General features: G+C 38.8%; 2 protein-coding genes across 12 annotated transcripts in view; both read right to left on the bottom strand.

The window, feature by feature from the left end:
* LOC131226767 (disease resistance protein RGA2-like) overlaps positions 1 to 23,844 on the bottom strand; it is a 29,703-nt gene extending 5,859 nt beyond the window's left edge. For 5 of the 9 annotated variants that reach the window (XM_058222480.1, XM_058222481.1, XM_058222479.1 and 2 more), the window contains exons 1-5: positions 14,664 to 19,165; positions 13,204 to 13,358; positions 11,912 to 12,389; positions 11,579 to 11,782; positions 10,166 to 10,227 (exon numbers count right to left, since the gene is read on the bottom strand). In XM_058222480.1, the coding sequence (XP_058078463.1) occupies positions 13,357 to 13,358; positions 14,664 to 18,222 (3,561 nt within the window). In that variant the 5' untranslated portion in view covers positions 18,223 to 19,165 and the 3' untranslated portion in view covers positions 10,166 to 10,227; positions 11,579 to 11,782; positions 11,912 to 12,389; positions 13,204 to 13,356. Of the gene's footprint in view, positions 1 to 10,165; positions 10,228 to 10,725; positions 10,976 to 11,578; positions 11,783 to 11,911; positions 12,390 to 13,203; positions 13,359 to 14,663; positions 19,167 to 23,692 lie in introns of those variants that run through there. The other 4 variants (XR_009162011.1, XM_058222484.1, XM_058222483.1 and 1 more) reach the window with 4 other exon arrangements.
* On the bottom strand, positions 4,750 to 8,802 carry LOC131226769 (uncharacterized). 3 transcript variants are annotated; one of them, XM_058222488.1, is made up of 6 exons: positions 8,357 to 8,802; positions 7,951 to 8,183; positions 7,206 to 7,254; positions 6,364 to 6,464; positions 5,760 to 5,839; positions 4,750 to 4,920 (listed from the first exon to the last, which is right to left on the bottom strand). In XM_058222488.1, the coding sequence occupies exons 2-5, from the start codon at positions 8,035 to 8,037 to the stop codon at positions 5,771 to 5,773; spliced, it is 306 nt and encodes a 101-aa protein (XP_058078471.1). In that variant the 5' UTR covers positions 8,038 to 8,183; positions 8,357 to 8,802; the 3' UTR covers positions 4,750 to 4,920; positions 5,760 to 5,770. The 3 variants fall into 3 exon arrangements, with proteins under 3 accessions (XP_058078471.1, XP_058078472.1, XP_058078470.1); XM_058222489.1 differs by lacking the exon at positions 5,760 to 5,839; XM_058222487.1 differs by lacking the exon at positions 4,750 to 4,920 and having other exon boundaries at positions 5,312 to 5,839.
* Positions 23,845 to 24,105: the final 261 nt, after the last annotated feature.

A 24,105-nucleotide genomic window follows, 5' to 3' on the forward strand; every position in this document is an offset into this window, starting at 1 on the left:
GTACCAACTATATACAATAGCATGTTACTGTTAGTGACATTTATGGGGTGGAATCCTGATTAGACCTGAAATTATTAGAAGAGTCATAAATCTTAACCTACTGGGAACCGTCATGCACCGTGATGTCTTACGGCAAAGTGGGTTTTGAGGAGTTACAAGTTGACCCTGACGACAGCATATAAATGAAGCGATAAAGATATAAATGATTCAAGATTAATTTAAGGTTTCAAGAACTTACGTCCACCTCTCTTACTGCCAAGTAGTCCTGATGAAAATGCATCTACACTACAATAAGGAAATTTTTTTTTTTTTTTTTAAATCGTGGCTGCACCGATATGGTCTAGTATGAACGGCTGCCTACGTACCCAATGTTCGGAAGATTGGGATCAAGCCACTACGTAGTTCTTAATATTTAAATCAGAACATTTTACGCATAAGCAGAGGAAAAATCAAAACAAATCATAATAGAAATATGTGTACCTTCTGTTACGCATAAGAAGATGAAAAGCTGAAACAAATCAAAACATAAATCTCTGTAGATTAGTCAAGCAAAACTACTAAATAATTCAAGAACATAGTGATGGAATCCCACTACAAATATGTAAAGAGTTGTATTTTTAGGATTCTCAGCAGATTCCTCACAGAGCTCTTATGAGTACCTGTATATACAAAAAAGGCAATACATGATCATTTAGGCATGAGCCGAAAAATGTCAGAAACCGAGAGCTCTTATGAGATTTTTGCAACTGATGTCTTTTTAGCATTTTTTATTGTGGTTTCTGGCATCACATGAGCTACTTTCTAAAAGTAAAGTGGAGAAAATTATGGGTCTGCTAATCAGGTAAGCCATTATTAGTACCATCAGGCAATTGATGTGTGTGCGTGTGTTACGTATGTGTGTATATGGAAAATAAAAACAGCATAGCTTCTCTAATGCTCTAGCATAAATAATACAATATACATTTTACTAAGGCCTATTTTATTCCAACCTGGTGCCAGCATAATGACTTGATCGCCTAGCAATGAGTGTCAACTTAAAATCCTTCCCTGATATTGAAAGTTTAGCCTGTATTCACAAAACATAAGCCATGAGTGGTCACCTATAAATCATTATCCAGCAACCCAGTAAACCTGGATGAGCATTCATATCAACCAATCAAAGAATAATCTGCCAGGAAGACTTATTTCAAGGTGCCAGACCCCATTATAATTGGGGCTGGTCTTTCCCTATCAGAAGCAAGAACCACATATAATCACCAAACAATTTCACATATATACAATTTGCATTGCAATATATACACACACACACACACACACACACACACACACACACACACACACACACACACTAACATGAAACAACATTAGCTGTCACAACCAACTGCCAAAATCAATTATTTTTGTTTTCGGAAATAACAAAAAGAGAGAGAGAGAGAGAGAGAGAGAGAGAGAGAGAGAGAGAGAGAGATCCCTCCATTTAGGTCAATCCATAGCTGTCACAACCTACAAAACAAAATAACAAAAAGAAATTAGTTAATACTTACAATCTTATATAAGTTCTATTGTATATGCAAAAAAAAAAAAAAAAATCTTACCAAACAACAACAATCAGGCCAACAAATACTTGTTCCAGCCGCATCCCCAATTGTTCTGTATCGTCCATAGGGTCTCATCAAAGTCTCTTCACGTACAATTGCCACCTGAATATATACTTCCCAAAAACCATTTCCAAGTGGGAACCCGCCTTTTGTGAGCGAATCCTTACTTAAGACAATTCCTCTAGCGACAGTAACCCACGGATACTAGTAAGAAGAACTTCGATTATGTCCTACAAATAAAATTTACTATTCAACACAATACATTGCATCATTTGTATACCACATCTAATTAAGAACACAATAAGCTCAAAACATAATAAAAGAACTATTCGATTTGTGTGAAAATTTGCCCCGGTACTACTGCAAGTCGTAGTCTTTCCCTTTTTCGCTAAGTGTCCCTACAAATGATAAATCAATGTCAATCATCATATACCAACTAAACTCTATATAATATAGGACATAATACACATGTAAATATATGCATATATATCATATAATTACCTGGCTTGATGATGAGGCTGGTTGGTTTGGGTTGAGATTAGCTGAATTATCTGATACTGTGGATTTCAGATTTGTCCTAGAGGATATCAACTGCGCCACGAATTCTTTAAAAGATGAAAATTCCGTTGGCTACGTGTTGTTCCCCACAAATCAGTTGGAGTGGGGCCTAACCCATAAGTGCGGACTCGGCCATGTCGATCTTCTCCCATTACTTGAGAGAACAAGTCATTCCTTCCTGTGCTATTCTGTGAAGTATCGGGCTGCTGAGAAATTCGTTCATTAAGTTGTTCCTTTTTTTTTCATTAAGTTGTTCCTGCAATAGAAAAAATATCAGTTTAGATTGTACAACGATAAATGAGAGAAATTTTTTTTTTTTCTTTTTTTAAGTATAAAACATAACAATTAAATGCATGGATATACCATTACTCTTAATGAAGCCTCATCCACAGGCCTACCACTCTTGCACGTATGGGTCAATATAAACACATCTGCCCAGCTTGGATTCTCGCCACTAGCCGTTTTCTTCCTCTATCATTATGTAAACAAGTTATATATAAGAAATAGACCAACATGGTTGATCGAGTGATTAAGAAAATTTACCTCTTCTTCACGTATCCGTGCAAAGCTCTTTGAGCCTGCAGCATGGCCGATTAATTATCTTTTTCGATTCTCTAAACTTGTCTTAGTACGAGCCTATATGTGAACACACCGAAAGCATTCTCACGTCAAGTATCTACAGAATGTGAGGATATTTGACATTAGAAATAAATTATAAAGATGCAACGCAGAACAAGAATGAACATTTAAATTAAGGAACCGAAAGCATTCTAATCTATCCAACCTTAAATGGTCAAAACAGCGGTTCTCACCTTCCAGGGACCCCCGCTCAACATCCGGATAATTCTGATGCACATCCGGGTCTGCTCCATCAATTTCGAGGTAATACATAAACACGGGCCTGTCCAAATGGCCAGGCCACCCATATTGCTGTCCATAAGAAATAGACAGTTTCGTCATGGTCATAACAGTGGTTCCCACCTTCTAGGGACCACCGCTCAATTAAATCCTAAATTAGTTACCCATCCAAGGTTGGATAGATTGTAATACTTTCATATTCTCATTTAAACGTTCACACCGAAAATCCGGCAGCATCTCCCCATGCCTCTCCAGATAAGTTGATCTTATGTTACATTCCGATGTCAAATATCTAAAGTAATGTAAAGATATTTGGCATTGGATACGAAACGGAAGAAACATATCCAGAGAGAATCGAGGAGATGAACCGCGGATCAGGCATGAACATTTAAATATATTATATGAAAGCATACTATCCATCTAACCTTGAACTGTCCAAAATGGGACAATTTGAGCAATTTCTATGCCACCAAAAACACACCATATCTATGTATGGCCACATAGAAATCCTCAAACGGGTAACTAATTATCTAACTTACAAATCACAATCACAAGTCACAATTATAAACTAACAAGTCACAATAATAATTTAAGAAAAAAAAAATGTAATACATATAAAGCATACTGCCCAAATTTGTATTTTCCTATTGTGACTCACGTGAGCACTGGATTTGCATAAATTTTGATATGACCTTGCAATATAAGTCAACTCAATAAACATACAAAGCATACATCATATGGTTATCAAGATTAGCAACTTCATTCTCATATATAACAACTCTGAATAAACTGCAAATGCCAAGATTGTCTATAGATAATTAGCATAACCCAATATCACTTACTTGTGGAGAAGAAGAAATACACCACACAAAACAAATGTGACCACGACAAGGATCCAACCAATGACCACCAAGCTACAGCAAGTAGGAATCAGGCATTGGGTCAGATAATCAATGACAATAAAACATGAATGTTATGAAAAGTTGCTGCAAGCAAAGAGGAAATATGTGGTCTTGAGCCTCGGCTCACTGATTTAGGGCCAACATTGGGTGAGAGGTGCTACATAATGTCCTAGATCAGCAGATCCTAAGGCCATGTTTTGGTTGATGCCTAAAAAACTTTTGTCATAGTTTATTAACTGGATAAGGAGTGCCATAGTTGCTTACAATGTAGATGCTTGGCATTGCATACGTGTGTTCTTTTACTGATTTTCATTTATACTTTATTATGTTCTGTTCAGGTTTAGCAACTCTGTATCCCCTGCCCATGTTGATGATGATGAAGGATCCACTTTTCATTGGAGTTGTTTCTTTAAGGGTAGAGGTCAGTAGTATGAATAATGTTTGATGGTATCCACAATTACATCAATTCCAAAAATAGCTCAAGCTATAAGTTTATCTTCTGTTTTGTCAAACTAGTTCTCATGTGACTACAAGGCTTATAGAGATGTTTTGTTTGGATGATATTTTCTAAGTGCTTGTGGGAGATTTGAGCTGTGAATCAGGTTGGATCCATTTGTGAAGATCACCTGGGATAAAAGTTAGGTAGGTTCATTCATCTGGCAGCCACACGCACAAAAACAATTATCTGTTTAAAAAAATCAGCAATCTTACATGTGTGGCCCATCTAATGAATGGATCATACATCGCATTTATGTAGGCAATAGAGCTTTTCTAAGCGCACACAGCAATAAAGCTCATGTACATGCCACACATTTGCCAGCATGTACATACCAAAACCCTACCAGTATTTCAAAATCTAACAATAGGGAAAGAGCATATTCAGTTAGAATGGTGCAGGTCTGAACAAGCCAGGGGATTACACTTACAATTATCTTGATCTTGTAAGCTTCCAAGAAGGGATGTCTGCTATCCGGTAGAGGACATCAAATACCTTCTTCTGAAGACTGCAAAAGAAATGTCAGGATCAGAACCAAAATTTATACACCATTTTCTAAAATTCAACCTCTAATGGATGATCATAACCAAAATTTATACACCATTTTCTGAAGACTCCAAAAACCTAGTTTCACATATTTGCAAGAAAAAAAAAAAAAAAACTGATTTGTAGATAAAAGAAGGCCGCAAAAGAAACAGGAGTACTGACCTGCATATCCCATCTTTTATCGAAATTCCTTTCAAGGCAACATAGGTCGTGCTGCTACATATATGATTCAAAACCATCCAAGATTTTCAAACTTAGTTTCTAGTATCCAAACATACACAAAGGAAAAGAATAAAAAACAAGAAAAAATATACAAAATACACAATCCAAAAATGCATTCCATTAACCTGCAAGCAACGAAATGAAATTGAAAATTACAATGGACATACATTTTGCATAACCAATCCATAGAAATAAAGAGGTAATCTGAAATTTGAAAGTTCTCGAGACATACCTCTGAAATTCAAAATTGCAACCAAGGCCACAAGCTCGGCAATCTCGTTCAATATAGTCAAACCCGTTTTAAGGTTGGACTAAGACCCATTAACTTAAAAAAGCAAAAATAAGACTTAATCATGATTTCCATCTTTTTATCAATTTAAACATGAAACACACAAATAAATGCTTGGACACTACCAAGGTGTATTTTGAACATGAATTCTCAATAGACGACTCAAAAGAGAAGATACTCATGAGCATAATACAAATCCTAAAAATGAGTATCAACCTAATAGAAATATCATGATAAGCATAGTTTCCTACTAAAGTTAACTAAATAAAGAAGTAGCACCATTAACCAACCTGATCAAGTCCTAAAAGTTAGCAAGCAACCACCAGCAAAACAACACGAAACTGAGAAAAAAGCACCTACAAGAAACCACCTGTAAGAGAACAGCAAAACTATGTGCTGTCCAAATATAAGCATACTTTATGTAAAACCAAAGAAATTACATCATGTGCCTAGCAGGTGGTCAAGAAGGATTATCTGATTATCAGACAGCCACATCAAGGATAAGAAGAAAGCTGGAATATTAAATCAACTTGGTTGTACATGAGAAAAAAAGAAGCCAATTGGATCCTCTTTTATGGAATATGCATATTACCTACAACAAAACCTTAATGTAGATCAGCCTGAGTTTGGCCCATTTAAGTCATTGGGTCTAAAAAGCACATAGGGCCTTTGATTTCAGGCCCAAGCTTGCACATTAACATTATACAAGGGCCTATAATCCTCTGCTTGAGCATCAGTATAACATTTTGCAAAACATGAGAATGGCCATGTGATTGGTGCCCATGGATTGACTTACATTTCTCATTTATTTTTGGAAAGCATTACGCGCTGCACATCTGGTGTAAATTTAGGCATATGCAATTACAAACAAAAGAGAAGTGCAATTAGAAAAACCTCTGGCTGCAATTCTACACAATCAGCAAAATCAGCATCTGCAACCAACTCCTCTGCATTCCGAGGTCGTAGTCTTACAGCCACTCGAACTCTTCCAAGAACTGTCCCAAGCGTCCAAAGAAAAGAAAAGAAAATTCAGAATTGATCATAATTAAATTTAAAAATAAAAAATAAAAAATCCAGACTACAAAACAGATAAAACAAAAACTATAATATTGGAATCATAGTTTAAAAACCAGAAAAGTCAAACTAGAGTTGAGTCAAAGAGTAGGTTAAGTTCTATTGAGTCTTGAAGACCATTAATTGTTTGAGTCATCAAACTATGATGGACCAGAACTCCCAATATTCAGATGCTAATGAGACACACCCTTTTTCCAGGCAGGTCAACCAATTAGCCTTCTAAGGAATATAGAGAAAAGATACACACAACAATCTTTTCTTTTCTTTTTTTTTTCTTTTTCTTTTTTTTTTCCTTCTTTTTATCAAGAATCCTGACAATATGATGAGATATAACAAGAGATTTTTATTAAGAGATAATCAACGAGGAAATAATTCCAAAATAGAGCCTCATGGATACCACCTTCTTTAACAGTAACATCTGCAGCAGATCCATTTCAGTTTATGGTTTTTAATGGTGTAAACAATATACAAATTTTTTGGCATGGGCCAAAAGATGAACTATATACAAATTTCAGGTGGACCACAACATACAAAACAGTGGTGGAAGACCATTATAAACATTTTTTTTTTTTTGTGGGTCACAAAAGTTTTGGATCTAATTTTATCAAAACAGGTTGGATACTATCAAGTCAAAAATGATAGTGTTGGAAATATGTAAATACCCATGAAAATGCTAGACAAAAGGAAAGTGTAACATGGCCATAAAGATATCTGCACAAAGAAAGCTTCAAATTGATTAATTTAAAAATAGAAAATGCTATTTGCATAATGTTTACTACTCCAAACAAACAATATCAACTCACCTAAGGCCCTGTTTGGTAGACACCTAAAAAATGAGTTGAACTCATTTTGGTTAACAGAAACTATGCATTAATCTTGATCTCTAATAGATAATGAGTTCATGTTAAAAGTGATTATGTGATACAGATAACAATCTCTAATACATAATTATTGTTAGCAAAAATGAGATGAACATATTTTTGGATCTACCAAACAGGTACTAAATGTGTCAAATAAAATTGCAGATTCAACTAAACAGAAAATATGAATTAGAATTGCTTAGTCTATTTGTTCCTAATATAAAGAAGCATGAGAATTAACATCTTTTAAGACTGAGATTATTGGCATTGTTAAGCCAACATTTATTACATGATTAGAAAGCCATAGCATAGATCTAAGCAAAAATTGTAATATTGTAGCTTGAGAATAGCTTTTTTCCTTCTAAGTTAAAAGTGAATAAAGAAAAAAATAAAAAACAAAAAACAAAAACAAAACAGCACTGAACAGAATTCATATAAAATCTATATAGTCATCCAAATATATATAGTCATCCGTAGAAAACAGAATTCATATAAAAAACAAAACAACACTAAACTTTGGCATGCTTTAAGAACTGTTTGGGTATACCCCAAAATCACAACTGCATCTGCTTTTTGGTGGTCCACCGAGCACCTGAGACTGCACGAACAGGAACTGCATTTCACAGGCTCCCATTATCTGTCCCAAACTGATGATCAAACTGTTTCAAGCCAGGGCAACTGGAAACTATCTGACAATATACCTGGAAACAAAAGCATGCTAACCCCAAAAAGAGTTTTGACAATGCAAATCCCTAAAAAGGGATTCAACAATGCAAATCCCTAAAAAGTGATTCGACAATGCAAATCCCTAATTCAGGATTCGACAATGCAAATCCCTATTTTGGGATTCGACAATGCAAATCCCTAATTCAGGATTTGACAATGCAAATCCCTAATCAGGTATTCTAAATTGCAGAAAGCAACAGCAAGAAGGGAAAAGGTTTACATCATACTTGAGAATCGGAGATTCACGAGCAGCGGAAGGCCAAACTGCAGCAGAGGACCGAGGAGATAGAGAGAGAGAGAGAGAGAGAGAGAGAGAGAGAGAGAGATAGGGATAGAGAGAGTGAGAGGGAGAGGGAGAGGGAGAGTGAGACGGAGAGCGAGCGGAGAGGGAGAGCGAGATGGAGAGACAGAGAGAGGGAGGGAGAGGGAGAGCGTGCAAGAGGGAGAGGGAGAGGGAGGAAGAGTGAGCGGAGAGGGAGAGATTGAGGGACTGGAGAGGGAGAGCTTGAGGGACTGGAGAGGAAGAATCGGCGCGCGGCTAGAGATGAGGCGGCGGAAATGAAGGTAGGGTTTTTTTTTCTTCTTCTTCTTATAGGACCCTTTACCCGCAGCTGTTAAAACCGGCCACCAGCAAACGGTAGCCCCATCAGTCGGCTAAGCTATACTTTCTTGTAGTGACGTTGAAAGTTGTTTTATTAGATACTACCTCATTTAGGGTCAGTTGGGAATCAAGAACAGATATCCTAATAAAAACACAAGCTGCTAGACACCCACCATTATCGTCATGTCGGCGTCTATTGTGCTTTTGTGGAGGAGAGTGATATTTCTGCATTACACTTTTTACCAAAAAAATTGAGAAACTTCTCTGCCGTGGGCATTTAATAATGGTGTCAATCAGAGTATCTTTCTATTAACATATATTCCATCTTGGTTCCAAACAGCATATGCATAAGAAACATGAAAATTTCTTCTCATAGCAAAACTAGAATCTAAACAAAAAGTGTATAAATACTGCCAGCTGTAAGAAGAAAATGGAGTGTTGACATGTGTCCGACATGGGTGTCGAACACTGCAAGTTTCTAGAATATGGAGTGTCTTACTACATATACAACTATATAGATTGTGAAAATAATCAAAATGAAAGAAACCCTGAAAACTAATGAAGTCTAGATAGATGATTAGCAGATACAAAAACTACAGCATAGGAAAAAAAATCCCAATAACTAGTCAAGATCACAGATACCATTCTAAACATTCATAAAAAGATTTAGGAAGAAGAAACTACCTATGTTTTCCAACAAAGATGGTCAGCTTTACACCAGGAGTAAATATGAGAAGAACGATATCTATGCCGCATAGAGTCAACAGTTAACTTTGGTCAAGATTATTTCTATCGTTTGGAGAACATGTTCTGCCTATCACACGCAGTTTCCAACCTATCTATCTTAATCTTGATCTTCCCCATATCGAAACTCTTTCTAGTAATAGAATTACCCTCTATTACTCGGATACCTCGAATGAACACAAATTACCTTACCCAATGGATTAAAGCAGGATAATTAAAGAGATGCTATCTAAATCGAAGGTTCTAGTTTAATGAAAATGTAAAAGAACTAGAATAAAGCAGGATAATTAAAGAGATTCTCTTTAAATTAAGGATTCTAGTTTACTGAAAATGTAAAAGAAGGGGAACAAAGGAAAGGCTTCCTAAAAAATCAGGTTTGTGGGAAACAAAATCCAATTCTAGATTTCAGAAGAGAGGTTTGTGAACGGATTCCGTTGTTTATGATATTATATGTCGAACATCAATTGATAGGCATACCAAATGAAAATAGATTATCTTTATTGAAAATATAAAAAGATTCAGGGGGGCTTTATTAGAAATGTAAAAACAATGATCCGCAAAAACAAATATTATAATTCACAATTCTAGAAGTATGCAAATCTGATTGCCTGCAAAAGAAACTATAAAAATCTTCACACTGGTTCTAATGGCCAAAAACTCCGCTCTGTTCAAGGATCCCTCCCCCACCAACCTGAAAAGGTGAATTTGATGTCGTCTCTTCCATCCTTAAGCATGCCTCTAACATCGACTGGCCTGGTATTACCAAAAGAACTTCTATTAGTATTAAGAAATCATCATATAATAATTTACAAATCATCCTGAGAACTGATCACCTACAGCCAAGGTGATCAGTTCTCAGGATGACATTGGTACTACAAAATGGTGTTGTACCATCTTTCCTGCCAACATAGTATGTACATTTGTGTATGACATCGGTACTACAAAATGGTAAGCCTCACCATGAAGATCATTTGTAAAAAAATAAGGCCAGTCCGCTCACCAAGTAGGCCACACTATATTTGAAATCAACATACAAATGACGGTCTGACTCAACAACGAGTATGGCCCACCTATTTTAGAAGGGGCTATAGTTTTCATAGGATTGATTTTCTACACAAGTGGCACGTTGGCAGGAAAGATGTCACGCCCCAAAATCTGGGTAATCAAGTAAGGCTACTTGATACCCGAATCCCAAACCCGTGAACTATATTTATTTGGATATTATTCAAATCCAAATACAACCATCCATCCTTAGAATAAATGTAAGTTCTATTGAAATAAATTCCAAACCAACATACTTTTCACTAATCAAATGTCCATAGGTTCCTATTACGTCAATAATAAGAAATCAAACTAAACCTAATGCACTTGAACAAACTAATAATCAATATCCAAAGGTTTTATTACATCGCCAACTGGAAATCAAACTAAGCCTAATGTACTTGAAGAAACTAATCATCATCGTAGAGGCATGCATACTCGAAGTATTCTAGCTCGGCACCTGAAAAGACAGTGAAAGTGGGATAAGCACAACAGCTCAATGGGATCACATCCCTCCAATCCTTGTGATTTCCAGATTTAACAAATAAATAATATAAATGCAAAATAAACTTAAGATCAATCAGTATAGCATGCATGCAGTGTTGAACGTCAAAAAGAAACTTGTGTATTGTGATACTTTTAGAGAATCCAGGGCAAAGCACCGTGTTCATTTTGAAATGTCTTGGGTAGAGCACCCGTACACATACTTTTAGGACTTCCTATGCAGAGTACCGTATTCATTTTTTGTCACAAGGAAAAGCACCCGTGCTATCATCCTGAAATCTCATTCTAAGTGTCATGAATGCAACATACACAATTCACATAATCTTTCCTCATTTCCATCATAACTTAAGCATGTTAGCAATTCATTATCACATCCAAACTTAACCTCAAACTAAAATATAAACATCTGAAATTTAGAATGTAATCAAAGTTCAAATAGAATGTCAAAATACTAAAGTATAACTTGAAATCAATTCAAACTAACATTGTATGAAAATTGGAAATAAATTCAATATAATAGTGTAAACCCAAAATTACAAACATCGGTAGGATCACCCACCTGATTTAGGTGTAAGATGGTCTAAGGTATTGCTGGAAATTACATGCGCTCAATCATATTCAATCAACTCAAACTCAGTTTGATTCAGTTTGACGCGATGCAACTTGGTGCAACTCAATAGGGTTTTCAACGCGATTCGGTGAGATCTCAGCATGGAATTCCACCCATTGATTCCTCAGCCCCTAATCTATGGTCCTCAGTCTCCTGATTTTATTGTTATTAAAAAAAAAAAAAAAAAAAACAACTATTTAGCACACTGACTCAGTGAGTCGATGAAATAGAACAATATGAATCAAGGTTCTTTAAAAAGGGGAGATTGCATGAAAAACTTACCTTAAGGTGGCACTGATGAGTCCTGACTTAGTTCTGGATTCATTACGGGTTCAGAAATTCAAAGGGGTCAACTCGGAGAGTCGACTCAGCCGCTTCTTTCTTGTTCTTTTCATTCTCTCCTCCTTCTTTTCTCCTTTATCTTCTCCTTTCCTTTCTTCCTTCTTCATTTTCCTCCCACCACGACTAGCAGAGCCTTTGGACTCAACACAAGCTGCCCAACGAGTCGACAACTTGTTGAGTTCAAACTCTTCATCTCTCTTGTTCTCTCACGATGTCTCCCAATTCTTCTCTGACTCTCTCACTCAGTTTCTCTCTTAGCAGCTGAGTTCTTCTTCCTCTCACGTCGACAGTATATATAGAATTCTTCCAGCCCTTCACCAGTTCCAGAGTCATGTTCACAACAAGGGTTGCCAACGAGTTATGGTACAAAAAGTTGTGATACTATTGCATGTAGGTGATCAGTGCTCAATCATCCTTCCTGCATTGTTCAATCAGATGTGACGATCAAAACCAAAGTTTCCTATGAGAGAAAGCGACAAGCATTCAAACTTGTCTAAGAAACATATCAGCAAAAGGGTAGAAAAGTTGATTATTAATCACATGACAGTTTAGTATTAAATGAGAATTGCTATCACGGCTTCCCCAATCAGCTTGCCCATTCATCCCATGATGTGATGATCCAAATCAAACATCTAGAAGATCCCATAATATATGGCCCCCATGAGAGAAATGTCACTGATTTGACATCTTCAAGTCCCCATAACATATGGACCATTGTTTCAAGTTGCTTTCAGATAAGTAAGACTTTCTACATATGAACAATCTGAATCATCACATGATGGGGCAGAAGGGGAGAGAGCCCTATTGGCAAACCTCAAATTATGTAAACATGACATTCAACTGTGAACATGAACTTCTTCTAAAACTCGGTGTGCTCTGCACATTGGTTGTGCCACAATACTAACAGAAAAGTAGAAAGTTTGCAGAGCAAATTAATTATTGGTTCACATTCAACGTACAGTTGTTTTTTTTTTTTGAAAGATAACTATATTAAGAGAAAAAGAAAAACAGAACAAACAAAGAACACTGCTGAGATAGCAGAAGGAAAGCTAAGCCTTAATAAAGGCTAGATCTACATCAGGCCCATCCATATGGAAAACCCATTCCACAATCAGACATTTGACGTAAGAAGCCACGCCGTGACGTAAGAAGCCACGCCGTGACGTAAGAAGCTAAGCCTTAATAAAGGCTAGATTCCGCAATCAGACATTCAACGTACAGTTGTTGCCCACCTGATAAGCAGACCGGCCTGATTTTTTGTTCAACCACCACCTGTCATGCTCAGTCTCCCACACATGTACCATGTTGACACGTGCTGCTAGGCCCCTCCATCTCATTTGCACGAGTCCCACACATATCCTCGATGAAATGATGGTGTTTAAATGTTCTGTTGCCAAACAAATCAGTTGTCATAGAAAACAATCCAGGAACTATGTTCATATAGAGAATTTGTATGATGTTTTCTGCCGGTTGCAACAATAAAATAACATGTGGGAAAGTATTTCCCTTTCTACATTTTCCTCAAAAAAGGGCATATCCCTTTTCCTCCAAAAACCTCAATAATCTACATTTCAATACTTTTTGAGAGATAAAAATCACTTTTTGACCATTGATCATTCCACACTTCCCTTTAAATAATATAAACTAAAACAAACAACTTTTTTATGATTTTTTCCATAGATTTTTGATGTGACATTTGCCTTTTTAAATCTTCTGTTCCAATCCAAATAGGCCCTAAAATACTTCTAGCCGTAAAACCATGATTGCCCTACATTGATAATAAGATCAAATAATATAACCTGCACAATTTTCCACAGTTTCATTGTTTTTTAAAAAATCTGACCAAGGCATCAGTGACTTAATTTCACTCTAACAATACTTTAAATGAATAATCTTAAAGTCAATTACCTTAGATTTGAACTAATTATCTGCAGTGTAACTTCAAACATGCATGCATTCGAGGTAGCACTGGCCTTAGATTATCATGAGCTGCTGGATTGTCTACGGTGTTTGATACTCATGTGAATGTCCGTCACACTCTTGAAGTACAATTGATCGAAATGATAATAAGCTTACAAAGAATATGTAGGGCATTTATTACAGAGTTCCTCAAGAATTCTGATTTTACCACAGAATGCCTTGACTAAAGGGAAGTACAGAAGATTGCCTTTTAATCAGCTGAAATTACTCAAGTGCCCTCTTTTTTCCCTCCTTAAAAGTAGTGAATTCAAGCATTGTAGAGTCCACATGGTGTGTGTATGACATCCAGCAAGTAAAATAGGTGAAACCCACCATGACGATCAACAAACAAGAAATCATTCCGGCACAATCACCAGGTAGGCCACACATGAATTTGAAGGTTTTGGGGTCATGTGCATTGTTTTTTAGGAAAAGGCCCCCTGATGGTTAGATCTACCAGATTTTTGGTTAGTCTAATCAACATGGTGGGATGCAATTATTGGACGGGCTGGATGATGTCATACTCATGCCTCACTTCACCACTCTTTTCTTTAAATGAAAAAGATGAAGTGCTTGGGTCATTTTAGCCCCAAGCACTTTCTGGTACTTAGAATTAGTTAAGGCAGTATTTGGTAAAATCATATTAGTAAGGAGCTTTGTCGGAAAAATCCCCAAATTATAAAGAAAAAATGCATTTCTTTTGGTAGAGGGTTGGGTGAGAACTGGTACTTACAATGGAACCAAGAAGTAGGAGTGAGAGTGTTGATGCATCCCATCTTCAACTCCGAGAGACGCTCACAGCCATCATCTTGTCTTGGAAGCTTCCATCCAATCTGAATAACCGGGATGTGTGCTATCTTGTGCCAATCCTCACCTTTCTCCTTCTCGCATCGCTTCTCTAAATGGGGACAGCTTCGGATTATTAGACATTTGAGATTTGTTAGAAGTTGCAACCCGGATGGCAAACATGCAAATTTATGACAGCCGCTAATCTCCAAATGTCGAAGTGAGGACAGGTTTCCTATCCACTCTGGCAAAGCCGTTAGACTCCGGCAATTACCAACTTCTAGCTCTTGCAGTGTTGTGGCATGTCTTAGCCCTTCCGGCAGAGATGTCAACTTATGACAATTCCAGATGAAAAGTTTTCGGAGGGACATGAGGTGTTGCATACCTTCTGGTAAAGAAGCCAGCTGCGGACATATATTTATCAACAAGGATCGAAAGGCTGCGAGGTGTTGCAACCTCCCAATAAAACTTGTTAGGCTTCGACATTGCTGAATGGTAAGATCTTGAAGAGAGCTCAACCCTTGTAGTCTCAAGGACGTTAGACCATTGCAGCCCTCAATTCGTAGCAAACGGAGAGAGGTGAGGTTTTGTAACTCTTCTGGCAATGATAGCAACTCATGGCAATAAGAAATTGTTAGGGACTCTAGAGCAGCAAGGTTTCCAAGATCCCCTGGTAGTAACTCAAGCTTTGGACAACATCTAATTGATAGGGTCGAGAGATGGGTATGGTTTCGCAACAACCTATCTGGAAGCAACGTTAGCTCCTTAAAACCTTCGATCCGAAGGGAGGAAAGCGAGGTGAGCTTTGCCACTGAACCTAACAACATCTCGTTACTATCCGTCAATGTTAAATATTTGAGAGATTGAAGGCACAAAAGCATCCTCAACTTTGGGCATTTGTCGACAATTAATCCCTCAAGGCAAGGGAGTATTTCTCTTCCAGTGAATCCTAACCACTCCTCGAAGTTTGGCATATCTTGGAACTTGAGTTTCTTCAATGACGGGAATCCTTGTGTGATAACATTGCCATAGAAATGGTTGTCAATGCATTTCACAGCATCCATTCCACGTACCATAAGAACCTTAAGGAATGGTAATTGGCCAAGCGGGGGGAGCTGTTCACATCTTCTGCAATTGATCAGTGAGATTTCAACTAGATTCGAAAGCAACGAAGAACTCATCCAATGTGGAAATCTGGTACCCACATACTCTTCCACCACCAACCTTTTGAGATTTGGATGTGGTTGGAGACCTTCAAGGGTTTGCTCGATGTTTCCTTCCAAATTTAAATCAATATCATGACCCCATGAAAAGCGTAACATAAGAAGGTTTGGCTTCTCCTTCAAGTTTGCTTCCTGGGCATCTGCTGCACACGTCACATTCTCAAGGTTTCGAATGGTCAATTCTCCTTGAAGGTTTAGGCCTTGCAGCTCCCTTACACCACGGCCACTATCCTTACCAACGATGAATATTGACAAGGTTCGAAGGAACTTTAATTCTCCAATATTAGCTGGCATCTGAGTTAATGATTTGTAATAATCTTGCACACTAGTCCATTGATCATATCTATTGATTTCAAGATGTCTTAGGCTAGTCATTTTGCTCATGTTCCTGGGTAACTCTGCAAGATTATAACAAGCCAAGAGTCTCAAGGTTTGTAAATGGTAAAGGGTGCTGATAGATTCAGGAAGGGCTTGTATTTCAGTATAAGACAGGTCGAGGTATCTTAAGTGTTTCAACTTGCCGATTGAAACCAACAACTCTGCAGTGACATTCGAATAGCTTAAATCTAACACGCGTAAACACATAAAATGTACCAAAAGATTACAAGGGACATTGAAAGTATTTCTTCCAAGCAGAAGCAGTGTTCGCAAGTTCTTTGCTTTTCTTGAGGTATTTGGGATTGGAGGGACCCACTTACTATACCCACGCTCCAAGGAGAAACGACGAGTTCTATTAGGGATGCTGACTGCATTGTCGACCTGCACAATCGAGCATTCAATCCCTGCAACAGAGCGTGCAAGATCATGCACGAGATCATGCATCTTGCACCACATTATATTCCCATCATCATCTTTCTCAACATCCTGAAAGAAGGACCGCCACAATAGATTATTAAAATACTCCCCACCGATATCTTCCATTTGTTTACTTCTGTTGGATGGTTGGATGAAACCTTCTGCCATCCATAGTAGGATTAGTTTCTTCTTCTCAATTCTATGATCTTTTGGAAATATTGAGCAGTATGCAAAGCACTGCTTCAAATGCGATGGCAAGTGATGATAACTCAACCTTAGAGCGGGTAAAATGTGATTTTCTTCTTCAGGTAGATTCCAAATTTCGCTTTCTTTGACAAATAACCACTCCTTTTCCTCTGTTTTAAAGTGCATCAAACTTCCGAGCGCTTTCGCCGCCAAAGGGACACCTCCACACTTCTTTACAATTTCCTTTCCAAGAATTACAAGGTTTGGATGCTCTTGTCGTGCTTGCCCAAACGCTCGCTGCTTGAATAGAGACCAACAATCATCCTCTGATAATCTTGGCAAATGGTGTGGAGGAAGAGAGCCCATGATTGAAGCAACTTTTTCACTACGGGTTGTTACTATGATTTTACTACCCCTTGCACCTTCTCTGAGAAATTGTTTCAATCTGTCCCAGTTCTTGGGATTTTCATCCCACACGTCATCCAACACAAGTAAAAACTTCTTCCCACACAGATTTTCATGGAGGCGACACTGCAGTAAATCCATGTCTAAGAGATCACATTTGCTACCAGTTGCTGACTCTATGATTGCTTTTGTTACCCTTCTCACATTGAAATCGTCCAACACGCAAACCCACATTCTCAGCTCAAAATGCTCGACCACCCTCTTGTCATTGTAAGTGAATTGCGCAAGTGTGGTCTTCCCAAGGCCCCCCATACCGACTATGGGGATGACCGTAACATCCTCTCTGTTATCCTCACTAATCAGTAATTCCATTACTTTCTCTTTATCTTCCTCCCTACCATAAACATCCGACTCGATTACAAATGAGTCGGTTTGTTCTCGAACTCTAATCTCCAATACCCTCTCTCCCCCGCTCAAATGGAATTTGGACCTCTCCCCAGCAATAGCATCTAATCTCCACCCGATCTCCTTTATCTTACGTACCATATTCAAACGGAACACAAGCGGGTTGGATAGAGAAAAGAAGTCACGTACCATGTTCTTAACGTGCCCCCGAATCTCCACTTTTCTGCGTAGAGCTTCCATCATGAACTCGTCCAAGATGTCATCTGCATCATAAGCCACATCTTTAAGCTTTCCCAGCCAATTCTGCAGCGCCTTATCCTTTAATTGCCGCTCCTCCCCATCTTCAAGCACAGCTTGTATCGTCGATAACGTGCTGCTTAGATTTTCAATCTCCTTGCGAACACCCCACAACAATCCATACTCTTCTAGGATTGGGGAGGCTAGTTTGTCGAAAACTACTTGAAGAAGGGCAGATAGAACTGCTTCAGCCATTCCTCCTTCCTAAAAGGGAATTCACAAGAACAAACTAGAGATAGGAAAAGAGAATGATCTCAAGATCGCATACAAGATTATCCTTCTCTGTTAATGCCTATATATGCTCCATCTATCTTAGATTCACCATATAATAAGTCAATGGGAGCCCAGCACGTGGGTTGACATAGTTGGTTGTCTCCAAGTTACATGTAGCACATCTACAGTGATTAGGATTGTTAGTCAGGTAGGCCACCATGTTTGATGGTCCTGATTGCTTGATTTTTGCAATTTTTTAACTTAAGGAAGCTGCTGGTGTGGATCGGAGGATTCCAAAGTAAAGCAATGGAAAAGCACAATTATTGCAATTTCAATTACCTGTTGCATGAAATCGGTAGTAATGAATGTTCAATTGTCATTTTTGTTTCCACACTTGAAACAACAAAATGCTATGGTAAGTCAAATTTTGTTGCTTGGATTGTATTTAACACAAAGGATTCATACCCACGGTCGAGTTTGTATTTAGTATCTAGGTGGGGCCCACCAAAATGTTTGTAAGAAATCCACCCCCTCCATCCATTTGCCAGCTTATGTTAATAAATGATCCAAAAAATGAGGCAAATCCAAAATTCAAGTGGCCACGCGATAGGAAATAGAAGGGATTGAAAGCCCCCTTTGAAATATTTGTGGGGTCCACCGTAATGTTTGTATGCCATCCAGACCGTTCATAATGTCATTTCCACTGGGATGAACTGAAAACACAAATATTAGCCTGATTCAAAACTTCCATGGCCCCACCAATGCTTCAATGGTAGGCATTCAGTCCCCACTATTTCCTGTCATATGGCCCACTTGAACTTTGGATCTGTCTCATTTTTTGGCTCATGTCACAACATGAGTTGGCAAACAGATGGAGGGAACATCATGGTGGGCCCTACCTACACCATGGTCCTCTCTTATCGGGGAAATGACAGGGTGAATCGAGAAGATTTAATCTTGTGTCAGTAAAGAGGAATACATAGAGCTGGGCATTGGTCCTGATCGGATCGGATTAGGTTCAACTCGACCTGATCCGAAATTCTACAGGCTTGACTCGAATCCGATCTGATCCAATCCGTGCCCGGATCTGGGTCACATGATTCGGACAGATCTGATGCATGGTTTTCGTGACTCGAACAGTGTCCAACTCGGTTAGGAAAACCGAGTCGGATTGGGTTGAGTAGAATTCGGATATATAAATTTAATTAAATTGTTTCATGTGGTGTGGTCTACTTTAACCTTTAATATACCTACTTTTTATACTCAATGGTTAAAATAATATGTAAAAATTGATGAACGGCTTAGATAAAATATACACATCAAGGTGGGCCCCACATGGGTATGAAAGAACTTCCAATCTAACGTACCTAGCGTTTTTATTGAATCTTATGTGCACTGCACGAAAATCAAAGTACTTGCCTTTTACACAAGCTTTACGCAAGCAGAGTTGAACAGGGTCATTTCTTAATATAAGTGAGTAAGGTCTGTACATCTAATCATAGGGTATATATTATATCAAAACCGTTCATCCATTTTCCAACCTCGTCTTAAGGCTTGAGACAAAAAATAAAACGGATCTAACTATCGAGTGGACCACATGAATGATTTAACAGTGAAAATTATTCTCTGCTGATATTTGTGGTGTGGGCCACATGATCTTTGGATATTATTTATTTTTTGCATAATACTCTATAATTATCTCTAAAAGTATATGAACGGTGTAGATATGATAAATACATCACTGTGGGGCCCATAACTTTGATCTTCTTTGAATCGTCCGTACAGCACGGAGCTCGAGGAGCGCCTACAGCGCGAGGAGGCTAGACGTATTACAGTTGTACGCTGGAAACAGATTGGCTACTCCCCTGGCCACCCGACATCCCTACTATGTGGGCCCCACCATGATGCATGTGTTTCATCCATGCCCTCCATCTATTTTTATAGATCATTTTAAGTCATTAGAAGAAAAAAAAAAGAAGAGGTATATTGAAATCTCAAGTGGACCACATTATAGAAAACAATGTTGAATGAATTTTGACCATTAAAAACGTTATGTAGGCCATAAAAGTTTTCGATCAAGCTGATATTTATTTTTTTCCTTCATCTGGGTTCTCATGACTTGAACATATTTTATACAATTTATATGTTTTATCCACATCATCCATCTATTTTTAGGAAAATTAGGGTAAAAAATATATATTTTATAGTACCCGCTCGCCTATCGGTTCGGGTCTGTTCGGTGCGGTTCGAGTTCCATCAGTTCGGGTATCCAGGTCGAGTCGGTCCGGATAGAGGTCTATCCGGACCCGAGCTGAAAAAAATCGGATCTGGAAACCACAACCCAATCAGGCCCGATCTTGGCCGTTGGTTCTGTTCGGAATGGGCCGAATCGGGTCGGATCCGCCGGATCGGGTCACAAATGCACACCTCTAGGAATACAACATGATAATGCTTCTATTACCCCAGTATCCAACCACTTGTCCAAAGTGATAACTACAGTTTGCAATTATTTTCGATTGGAATCCTCCAATGCAAACAGGCCCTAAGGGCTAAGGTTACTTACCCGGGAGGGCACGTTGTTGACTTGCAACAGTTTAAAATTTGAAACTTTGCAACAATTTCAAAATTGATCCAGATGACCATCAACCCTGCAGGGCCCACCCCAGTTGGATGAAGAAAAACATCTTGCTAGCTGGATGACACCACACCTTTGACACCTAGAATTTCCGATATCGTTGAGACGACTGCTGCACATTTTTTTGCTGATTGGTGATTAGGATTGTTCGTCTGGTGGGCCATCATGTTTGATGGTCCTAATTGCTTGATTTCTGAAATTTTTTACTTAAGGAAACTACTGGTGTGGATTGGAGGATTTCGAGAGTAAAGCAATCGAAAAGCACAATTATTGCAATATCAATTACCTGTTGCATGAAATCGGTAGTAATCGCTGTTCAATTGTCATTTTTTCCACACTTGGAACAACAGCATGCTATGGTAAGTCAAATTTTGTTGCTTGGGGTTTGTGTTCAGAATCTAAGTGGGACCCACCAAACACCAAAATGTTTGTGAGAAATCCACCCCCTCCATCCATTTGCCAGCTCATGTTAATACATGATCCCAAAAATGAGGCAAATCCAAAATTCAAGTGGGCCACACTACAGGAAATAGAAGGGATTTAAAGCCCCCTTTGAAACATTCGTGGGGTCCACCGTGATGTTTGTATGCCATCCAAACCATTCATAATGCCATTTCCACTGGGATGAACTGAAAACACAAATATTAGCCTGATTCAAAACTTCCATAGCCCCACCAATGCTTCAATGGTAGGCATTCAGCCCCACTGTTTTCTGTCACGCGGCCCACCCACTTGAGCTTTGGATCTGCCTCATTTTTTGGCTCATGTCACAACATGAGTTGGCAAACGGATGGAGGGAACATCATGGTGGACCCCACCTACACCATGGTCCTCTCATATCTGGGAAATGACAGGGTGAATCGAGATGGATTCGGGAAGACTTATTCCTGTGTCAGTAAAGAGGAATACAACATGATCATGCTTCTGTTACTCTAGTATACAACCACATATCCAAAGTGATAACTGCTCTTTGCAATTGATTTCGATAGGAATCCTCCAATGCAAACAGGCCCTAAGAGTATTGCCCGGGAGGGCACGTTGTTGAATTGCAACAACTTAAAATTTGAAACTTGCAGCAATTTCAAAATTGATCCAGACAACCATCTACCTTACAGGCCCACCCCAATTGGATGATGAAAAACATCTTGCTAGCTGGATGGCACCACACCTTTGACACCTAGAATTTCCGATATCGTTGAAACGGCTGCTGCACATTTTTTGCTGATTGGTGTGGTCCACCAGATGGACGGACTGGATCACTACGTCCATGTCAAGTACCAGAAGAGGGGCCTTGTAGGTTTATAACATTTGAGAGAGATGCATGGCACAGAATCATTAGGTTTTAAACATACAACACATGAATGGAATAAATGGTCTGTTTGGGCAGGGGATCATCTGGGGCACAGACAGGATCATGCCATGATGACAATTCAGGTAGGCCCTATATCTCCATGTCAGATTCCACACGAAAATGCAGCATTTTAACCCCTTAATCAAATTATATGAAGCTTCATGAAGAAGAAAAGCAGCATTTTAACCCCTTAATCACAAATGATGATGATGACACCACCCAGCTAGATAATGTTGGGTGCTGTGGGGCTCACCGTGATGTATATGTTTTATCCACACCGTCCATCCATTTTGCCAGCTCATTTTAGCACATAAACCAAAAAAATGAAAATCAGATTAAAAGCTCAAGTGGACCACACCACAGGAAAGAGTGGGGACTGAACGCTTACCATTAAAAATTCCTTAGGGCCACAAAAGTTTTGGATCAAGATAATAGTATGTTTTCCCTTCATCCAAGTCTGTGTGGCCTTATCAACAGATCTGATGGCAAATAAACATTAGTGTGGGCCCTAGGAAGGTTTCAACGGCGGTTATTCCACTGTTTCCTGTGGTTTGGTCCACTTGAGCTCCCTATCTGCTTCATTTTTCGGCCTGTCCTAAAATGAGCTGGCAAAGGATGGACGGCATGGATGTAAAACCCATATATCAGGTGGGCCCCACAGTGCCAACACCACCCAATCCGCTTCCACTCCACATGTACAAGTCTGACGTGTGAAATCGGATTGCGTAGTGAGTAAACTCACTCCGCTTAGCGTACTGAGTAAACTATTTGAGGTCCACCTTGATTTATTTATTTTATCTGCTCCGTCCATCCATTTTCCCAGATAATTTTAGTACTTGAGCCCAAAAATGAATTATATAAAATGTTCAAATGGACCACACCACAGGAAACAGTTGATTTGAACATCTACAGTTGAAAATTCGTTAGGTACCATAGAAGTTTTGAATGAAGCTTATATTTATGTTTACCGTTCATCCATGTCTTTATGAACTCATTAACAGGTTGGATGACAAATAAACATCACTGTGTGGCCTAGCAAAGTTTCAACGGTGGAAATCATTATAACCCACTGTTTCCTTTGGTATGACCCACTTGATCTTTAGATATGCTCCAATTTTGGGATCAACAGATGGAAAAACGGATGGACGACGTGGATAGTCCATATACATTCAAGCTGGGCTCAACTGAGTTTACTCAGTACGATAAGAGTAACTCCGTACGCAATCCGATTTCGCATGGGGCCACTAAAATCCTGATTTTGTGGGATCCCCAATCTCCTTCCGCTCCACATGTAAAAGTCCCAGCTGTTTCACATCGGCAGATTTCGAGTGAAGAAAGAGAAGCGAATTTGCTTTGCCGAACTCAATTTTCCTTGGGCAGCATCAGATCGTGCATGGAAATTCAACTGATGCTTGCGTCTCTACTTGTAGAAAAAAAAGCAAATAGGGAAGAGGCAATATACGAACCTCGAGCAGAGGATATCCCCAGTGTGGTTCCGTGATCCAAAACTACTCGTTTGTGGGTCCCATCGTGGATGGATCATACCTAAAAAATCTCCACCAAACTTTTCTACCTGTTGCCTGTCAGTAGGTGGCGGTGGAGGAAAAAGACTGCAGAGGCCCACATTCAAGGTTGCCGATTGCATTCTACCCCTGTCCGGACGCTTAGAAAGATATGCAAGTCGTGTTATTCTCTCATTGGTTGAGAGTGTAGGGCCCACAAGCAAGGCCGTTAGGCCGTGGACCGTGGAGTACTCGACCGATTAAAATAAAATAAAATAAAATAAAATAAAAACCAAGAGTCCCTCATTCGGTGGGCTCTCTCTCTTTCTCGTTCGCTGCCTGGAATGAAGAAAGTACCACCGAATCGGCGGTGCTTC

This window comes from Magnolia sinica, chromosome 15 (assembly GCF_029962835.1).
Source record: "Magnolia sinica isolate HGM2019 chromosome 15, MsV1, whole genome shotgun sequence".
Taxonomy (NCBI): domain Eukaryota; kingdom Viridiplantae; phylum Streptophyta; class Magnoliopsida; order Magnoliales; family Magnoliaceae; genus Magnolia; species Magnolia sinica.